Source organism: Chinchilla lanigera, unplaced genomic scaffold, assembly GCF_000276665.1.
Source record: "Chinchilla lanigera isolate Chin_1 unplaced genomic scaffold, ChiLan1.0 scaffold00003, whole genome shotgun sequence".
Lineage (NCBI taxonomy): Eukaryota > Metazoa > Chordata > Mammalia > Rodentia > Chinchillidae > Chinchilla > Chinchilla lanigera.
This window is the reverse complement of record NW_004955404.1, coordinates 38,992,698-39,001,705: the sequence shown is the minus strand read 5'-3', so window position 1 is coordinate 39,001,705 and position 9,008 is coordinate 38,992,698. Positions and strand designations below refer to the sequence as shown.

The window sequence follows — 9,008 nt, the reverse complement described above, 5'->3', positions numbered from 1 at the left end:
GGATAAAGTTTATAGAAAGTTATTTGTAGCTCTTTTATTCATAACTTTACTACAAAGATTTTAAATAAAAGTCTTTAGTAAATAATTTCTTCACCCCACCACCATCAAAGAGCTTTGTTGAGGAGTATGGACTCCAAACAATAGGCTCAGGCACGAAATCTTATAAAAATGTAATTCTTAATCAATACACCTACACCATGCTTTATAGAACTAGGAAAAACAATCTTAAAATTCATACGGAACCAGAAGAGACCCAGAATGGCAAAAGCAATTTCTGGTAACAAGAGCAAAGCAAGAGACCTTAGAGTACCACACTGTGCTACAAAGCAATAGTGATAAAAATGGCATGGTGCCGGATCTAAAACAGATTTTCTAAACAGAACCATCACTGCACAAGAAATAACAACAAAAATCAACAAATGAGATTATATCAGATCAAAAATCTTCTGTACAGCAAAACAACCACTAAGTAGCGTGAAGAGACAACCTACAGAATGGGAAAAAAAATTACCAGCTACCCCTCAAAGGACTCATATCTGGAATACATGAAGAGGTAAAATAAATAACAAAACAGAAATCAGCCACCTAAAATTAAAGGCCTGGCAAGAAATGGCCAGGTGAAATGAATAGGCATTTCACAGAGGAAGAAGTAAAAATGGCCAACAATTGTACAAGAACTATGTTCAACATCTCCGGGCTATTTTATGTATTATGACTTACTCAAATCTTCCTTTATGACTAAAATCTTTTTTCTTGCCATAAAGTAAGGACTCCTATGCTAAGACTGATTGATGGAAGGAAATCAATTGTTCTGCATGCTCAAAATTCAGACAGTGCTGATGATAAATCAAAAGGTTACACAGCTATTGTTCTTCTTTCAACTTTTAGATGATTTAGGATTTGGAGAGAGAGAGAAAGAGACAAGGAGAAAAGTATAAGCAGAAGAGGAAGAAGGAATGCTAAAGATTGAAGGATTTATAGTCACACAAAGAAAAAGAACAAAACATAAGCATTACAGGCTGACACTGTACACACCATCACTTTATCATTTATTCAAAAAGAATTTGCTTTATCAAGTAAGTTTATATTAATCAAAATAGTTTTTTTCAAGGTACCTTACTTAAGGGCTTTTGAGAATAAGAGATTCCTTTAGATGGTAAAGGCAAGGAGTATTACAAAAACTTTTTACTGCTAGTGATAATTAAAATTTTTCAATAATATGAAAGCAGTGGTGATTAAAAAACCTAGGTTCGGTAAAAAAATACAATACAGACATAAGCATACATACATGTACATTATCTACTCATCACCTGTTTGTTATGATTATAGAAAATAGGTGAAACAATATGTATGTTTTAATATTAGCATTAACTTTTGTTTTTTTTGAGACAGAGTCTTGCATTGAAATTCAGGCTAGGCTTGAACTCACTATGAAGCCTCAGATGGCCTTGAACTTGTGGTGATCCTCCTGCCTCAACATCCTGAGTTCTGGGATTACAGGTGTGGGATATCACACCCAGTTTAGACTTAACTATTAAAGCATAGTTTCTTAAAAATATGGATCTACTTCTACCACACAACAATATGAATATACATAAAACTACTAACCTCCTCACATTAATTTGTCAAGGACAAATTTGATGCTATATATTTTCACTGCAAGTTATAAAATAACAGAATGAAAGGCCATAGAGTTCTACATCCAACCATGGCACTATAATTAGTAGTGGAGTAATCATTCCAATACCATACAAAATATACAAATTTTACACATTTTCCTGGGAATGAATTCCTTTCTTTGGAAAAAGTAATGCATTATATTTTAAGTTGAAACATTCAGGGAAATAGATCAAATTGAGAAAAAGTGGTTAAAAAGGAAAATAAAAATTTTAGTTCAACTATATCAACTGAGTAACATTGTCTTTTGTCTTCTTTGAGTACAAGAGCTGAGAAAACTCATTTTCAACACATAAAAAGTATATTCTTTACTCAATCAATAAAGATGAATTAATCAAGGTATTTTACCTCAAAAGAGAGTTACTCACTACTTTCTTCAAAAATAGGCAAAATCAACACTTCTTATTTAAGGTCATGAATATATATTTAGTAGTTGGACCATTATCCAAGATGAAAAAGATTACCTTCATCTTTTTATTCTAAAATTGCTTTCCTAAAGCTACTTTAAAGCACTAGTATAAAAATATGACCATAAAATAGGCCAACAAATATTTATAGTTGTTAACATAGGGTATTTAATATCATGAGAAAAACTATGAATGCTCAGCGCTATGATCTCTATAGAGATATGGCGTACCTCATAATGGCTTTCTTCATTCTCCTGAATGTGGGAACCCGCAGAGCTGCGACATTTCTGAGGAGTGACAGGAATATTGTCACTTTTGCTGTGTGAGTTACACTGAAAGAGATTACCAAATAATTGTGACAAACTACTCCACATTTAGAGCGTCTACTGAGAGACAAGGCTGCTCGCTATGAGCCTAATAATGGAACGGTATTATGAGGGTCTATACTTATACACACATGCGTTAACACCGAGCCTTTACCGAAAAAGGGGAAAATCTGCACGATAAACTAATTGTCAAAGTGTTTCTACAAAACTGAAGAAACTTAGATTGAGTTACTTTTTTAAAAACTCTTTTCAAATCATTATTTATTTACTGTACTTGTGACTTCAGTAGATAAAACTTACACAGTTCTTTTCTTTGCAGGCGATTTTTATTTTTTATTTTTTTATTTATTTATTTTTTTTTGGTTTTTCTCTGGTACCGGGAACCGAACTCACTACCTTGCGCTTGCCAGGCAGGCGCTTTTGCCGTTGAGCTAAATCCCCAGCCCCTGCAGGAGATTTTTAAAAGTTATTTTTGGCACCAGGAATGAAACTCAGGACCTCGCTCTTGCCAGACAGGTGCTGTGGTACTAAACTATATCCCTGGCCCCTTTGTGGGAGATATTAACTAAACGCTTCATGTGTTATAAAGATATTGACCTCTGATATGAATATCACTATTTCCACTTATATATGAGGACTCAGAGGGAAATCAACCTCCCCAAATTGTGTTTCTATGTCACCTATATCCTTCTCTACCACATAAACTGCCTTCACAGATGGTACGCCTAAAGTAGACCAAGCTATTCAACTAAAAATTTAGAGCCATAAAGTATTAGTCACCTTTCACTGTTCTAAATAGAAACTATTTTAAAAACCAACTTAGCTAAAATAATTCTCTTGAAAATGGATGCAGAGTATAAGATACAAGATACTAAATTACGATTTGGTCTTTCTTGTGAAAATACTAAAGTTGGCTGCTTTCCACATTCCTCACAAGAATTTTTCCTGAGAATATAATTCATCATCCGCTTCTCATTGCCTGGTGTCTGTCCTTCTTTCCAAAAACTCATCTTAAAGTCAAGGCAAGGAATATTTACAAGTATCACCATGTGACCACTTATTAAGCATAGTATTATAGTTTCTAAGTTTTCTACATGAATAAAAAGACACTACAGTCCTTCTAGAAGACATTTATTACTGATATGATACATGTACTTTTGGATATCAGAAAGAAACTTTATTTGAAACTACTAAGCTGTAGTTTCTCTACATTAATAAGATGCTATTTTGCCCATCTAGATGAAAAAACTATCAAAATATACTATCAGAGACATTCTTTAAAAGCAAATGACTTTTAGAGTTTAATATATTGAATTCAGTGCACTTTTTCATTTCAAAGCACCATTTTGTATGTATAAAAATGTTTGTAAAAGCTATCATTACATTTCACAGCTATCAATTATCAGTTACTTTGAAGATAAATAGCTATACAACATCAAGGAAGGTATGACTTTTAAACTCAGTAACCATACTAAAAGCCTTTTAGTATGAAAAAATATATATTTTATTCCTTGTGTTGCTACAAAAACTGATTTCAATTCTGTTTAAAACTTATCTCGTGTAGCAATTCTACATTTTAGCTCTGCTTGGAAGCTAAGTAACTTTTATGTGTAGTTTAGAAAATGCTATTTGCTAATATCAACTTTATGAATGTACCTGTTTGCTGAACATCAACTGTGATAGCTTTTTAAAAATATCTTTTGACATCTTCTTTAGCTTTCTTGAAAAAAATTGGTCCACAGAGCATCCATGATATTTCTGAACATTTTAATCACTCCATTCTATCCTAGCCTACTCTTATATCTATTCAAGCAGATTAATATTTTAAAAATATCCCATGTATTATGGAGTTTTTCTACTAAGAAACATTTTCCCATTGCGCCTGGCCCTGCACTTTCACCCAGGTTGTAGATTAGAATCACCTGGAGTGCCTTTCAGACCTGTCAATGCCTGAGCACCATATCATCTAGTTAAGTTAGAGCTCAGGCATAAATAATTTTTAAATACTCAAGTAATTCTAATGTCTGGCCAGAATTTGAAATCTCTGGATTAAGGTTAAAACTACTTTGTCAGGCCACAAGACAATTTTGTGAATTAAAGTCTTCTTTCAATCTGATACCATCCCCTCAGCACTTATCCTTTTTTTTTTTATTTACCTGTCATATTGTGGGTTATTTTTTTCATTGATCTGTCATACTATCATTGAACCTGTAAAAGACCCGTATCTGTATAATGCTTTATAACTTCAGATTCAAAAATCTATGTGTTACCTAGTCAAACCCTCTGCAGAAGGGTAGAAAACATCCTTTATCAGATGGAGAAAACAGATTCAGAAATATGTGAACATTTGAATAAGAACTGCCAGGAAAAGCATACCTAAGTGAGAGGAGGTGATTGTTTCTGCCCTGTTACACTTTTCTTAATGGGATCTTGTATTTGCTGTTCATTCATTCAGTCTATTTAATTTGTTCAGTGATTAGTCACTAGCTGAATGTATATTGTATAAGGATTTTAGTGCCTCACCAAAATATATCATTCAATTTCTATAGTACCCATATTTTAGCATGTAAACCATACATGGAAACAATCACTGAGATAGGTAAAAATGTTATGTATAAGTTCTACATAGATTTCTAAGGGATAAAGAAAAGAGAATGACTAGATTTCTGGGATGGATTCATTGATCAGTCTTGAAAGATGGGTTAATGAGAGAATCATGGTCTTGGATATATGCAAGAAAGAAGGAACTAAGTATGCAAAGGTGTGAATTGTTACAAGCCATGAGTAGTTTGCTAGTCATTCAGCCATGGAGAATGTGAGGACTGAATTGAAGACAGATGGAAATCATAGTGGCTTAGATTCAGTAGCAGAGCCAATGATGAAAAGTTATAGAAATAAACAATATAAGGATGCTAGCCAGGATATGCTCTTTTTTAACAGGGGTCATGCCAAAGGCGATCACTAACCACAGTTCTTATCTCCGAAGATCCCCAAGACGATACCCATTCTGAACAAAATGGGTGCATTTGGACTACGACAGTGACACTCAGGTAAGAGCTTCATCCCAACAAGAGATGGCCCCAAAGTCACTCCTGTGTTTAATTTTGGTTCAGCTTCTACTTGTAGAATAGTAAATATCATCAAAAGAAAATTGTAACCAACTATTACCTCCTCACATCTTAAAATTTCTGACTCTTATGGTGTAACTTACACCTTGGTATTATAAATCTAAGAATCTGAACTGAAAAGAAAAAGGGAACATTGTAAATGATATTTGAGATCAAATATTATAAACAGCCCGAATCATGAGAAAAAAAGTTAGAGGAAAATAATCCCAAATCCTTCTTAAAACGTATCTATTTTAAGGAGATTTGCTGCTGAAACAGAAAGCTATACTATAAATGTCTCAAGATTTCTTCCAACAATGATTTTTACTGTTTGCCAAAGTTAGTATGAATGATTCTGTAATGAACTGTAGTTAAGATGGGTTTGGAAATCAGATTTGATATTGCAAGAGATGTATGAAAATCCAACTTGCCAGGTCTAGAGCTCAATAACAGCAATCACATTAAACAAAAATCACTGTAACTATATTTCTTTGATATCTTAAAATCTGTTTGATGCTTTCCATTGCCTGTGATGGATAGGTTGTATTTCAATAGGTAGATAAATCTTGCTTCCCCAAAACACCCATTGTACTTTCTGGGAAAATTGTTATTCCCTACCTATAGAAATACCTACTCAAACTTGCCACATAAGCAGGTATTTTAGCTCTTTCATTTTCAACATAAATTCTTAAGAAAGCACTTAATAGCCATGATGTGAAGAGGAAAAAATCAATGGTATCAAACCCACAAAAGGTTTATGAAAAATTACACAACACAAATAAGACACAGCTGTTTTCTTTGCCTAAAAAAGGGTTCTTTGCATTTTCCACGCAACTGTAGTGTGGCAGCAATGCACACTATTATTTTATTACTCCTCCTACCTTCTTATAAAAATCAAAGCTGTTTGCTAAAAATCAATGGCACTGTTATAAAATTGTTGCAATCATTATAAAGGCAGCAGCCATGTATTTTTATGAAATAAGTTTCATTAAATAAAAATGTTATTTGTTCAAAACTCCCACTACAATATTATTCCTACCCATTTTAAAAAACTATGGTGCTTCCTTTCATGAAGAATTATGATGCACTCTTGAAAGTTTTGATTTAAAAATTCAAACAGTTAATAAAATTTCACATTTACAGAAAGGAATCTGTATTAATGAATTTTGCCTATATGGGGTGTCTCCAACTTCTCCTCATATATACTTTAGAAAACTTGTGTGTATTAGATTTTTCTTAGAAAACCCATGTGTATCAGATTTTTCTCCACCTTCATCCTGCTGAAATTACTCTTTCCTGATCACCGATTATGTTTCACACTATTAATGCAGGGGTCAATTCCAGTCCTCATATAATTTAATTGAGTGCTCCCCTTTGCGGTGCCTTCTATTTTCACGCATCTCTAAAGATATCACATACTCTGTTCTTTCTTTCTTCTCTGTTTTTATTAAAATGAGAGACTAGAATGAATGACGTCTATGTACTTCTTCAGAGCACGTTTTCTCAATGGTGTTGATCAGTGCGACAGTGATACCCACACTGGCAGTGTCCAAATGAGATACTTTTTCAGACACAAATGAGAAATTCATTGTTAATACACAGACAAGGAAAGAACTCTGTACATTCTGGAGCATTATTTTATCAAGACATATATTAAACTCGCATTCCAAGAAACATTAAATGGATACGTTAAGTAAGTATGTAAGGGCAATTTCTAATTATTTCTGAAAATTTGTTCTAATCATTAATGTTCTAAAACTGATTCTTTCTCAGGTAAGAAAACCTTGGGCCTGTATTTATAGCTTTCTCAGTAATATCAGCTGTGTACCCTTCTTCTCTGGATTATCGTTCCATCATCTTCAGTCATAATTACAATACAAAGTAAGACTGCTGATTGAATTTCACTGAACTCATAGATGTCCAGCATGGGTAATACATATTTTGATTCAAAAAGAAAACGTAGTGCGATACATTTTAAAACCAAAAGACCTAACCAGATTGTAGAAATGTGGAAGGCTACAATACACACCAATTTTAATTAGCAGTAATCAAACCCCATGTGAACATCATTGGCTAATATACGCCTCTGCACAAAGCTTTACATGTCAATTTTAACATAGAGTTTGCTTACGTGAAGTAAGAAAAAAAGGCAAATCTAAAAGAATACCAGGAAAATGGGGAATGTATCTATTTTATATAGTGAGTCTTTATCTTCAAAAATTGTTTGACTCTCTTCTTTAAGTATTTTTAATTCAAGGTAGAAATATCACAAAATAGCAAGATATTTTCATTTTCAGATGTGGAGACAGGTATTTTCTTTATTTCTTTTTAACTTTTAGTATTTTTAAACACCTGACAAACATACTAAAAGAATTAGTATGGTTTTGTTAAAAATTTGTTCCATTTCCCTCACCAGATTATTGATAAGTTTTTGAAAGGTCTTCGTAAGTATAAATGTTGAACACCTGCATCTTCAGAAGTAATGAATCCCCGCGTGTGTGTTCGTTTCCTTCTGATTCCCCTCAGACTCAATCCCCACCTTTCAGGTACCAGGGACACCATGGCTCTCTCTGCTTCTGTGGTAACATTGTTACAGATCTTTCTCTTCTTCCTTGAACTGTGGTTTTGCCTTCTTTCACTTCAAAAAGAAACACGCCCCTCCTGTTGACAGTTTATTCTCAGCATGTTGGAGAGTGCCTGAAAGCATCACTACATACTTTATAGATACTTTGAAGTAAAAAAAAAAAAAAATGGAGAAAAAAGGGTTTTACAATTCTTTTACAATACTTTAAATTCATCTACTTGTTTGTCTCCTATATCTCTGGTGTATAATTCATTTTTTTTAGTCCTTTTCTTTGTCCCCACTAAATGAATTAACTCCCAAGACCAACAATTTGTACCTCAAATGTTATTACAAAAGTAAGGTACACTGGTACTGCAGATTGGAAGCGTATTCACACTGGGAACAGTAAACACGGCAGTGGGTTTGGTTAGCATGTTCCGCTAACTAGATCCCTAGCAGCTATAAGCAGGAAATAATTTCATCAGAGGAATATACTAACTAAAAGGAAAAATTCGAATGAACCCACTGCGTGTATGAACGAATTAGCTTCTGCTCAACTTCTGGGAACTGTTGCATTTCCCTAAAGTGTACAGTTCACAAAGTCCGCTGTCTGTGCTCTTCTGGAACAGAACACCCCCTTTAACGCCTATCCAGTTTGGCTGGGTTCTTTTTCAATATTCTCAGGAATGCACCAACAGCCACCCTCACTTCTATGTAAATTCTCTTCCATGGTTTTTACAATCCTATTTCAGATCTACTTTGGTTGTAGAGTCATTCTCTTTTTCTCTCTTCTTAATTTCTCAGAGAGAGTTCTACTTTCTTCTCCTCAAAAGTGCTTCCTTTCACCTCTATTCCAGCAGACCTTTCCATTTTTCACCCATGTGAACAGAGATATTAGCCAGATGCTGGGAGTCACTTCTTTTTTTTT

The 9,008-nt window shown here is 33.8% G+C and overlaps 1 protein-coding gene across 5 annotated transcripts in view; it reads right to left on the bottom strand.

The window, feature by feature from the left end:
* Positions 1 to 9,008, bottom strand: part of Pcdh9 (protocadherin 9) — an 867,732-nt gene that overhangs the window by 532,506 nt on the left and 326,218 nt on the right. For 2 of the 5 annotated variants that reach the window (XM_005374195.2, XM_005374197.2), the window contains exon 3: positions 2,315 to 2,416. The exons of the other annotated variants lie outside the window; for them this stretch is intronic. In XM_005374195.2, coding sequence (XP_005374252.1) covers positions 2,315 to 2,416 — 102 coding nt within the window. The remainder of the gene's footprint in view (positions 1 to 2,314; positions 2,417 to 9,008) is intronic. 5 annotated transcript variants of the gene reach the window in all.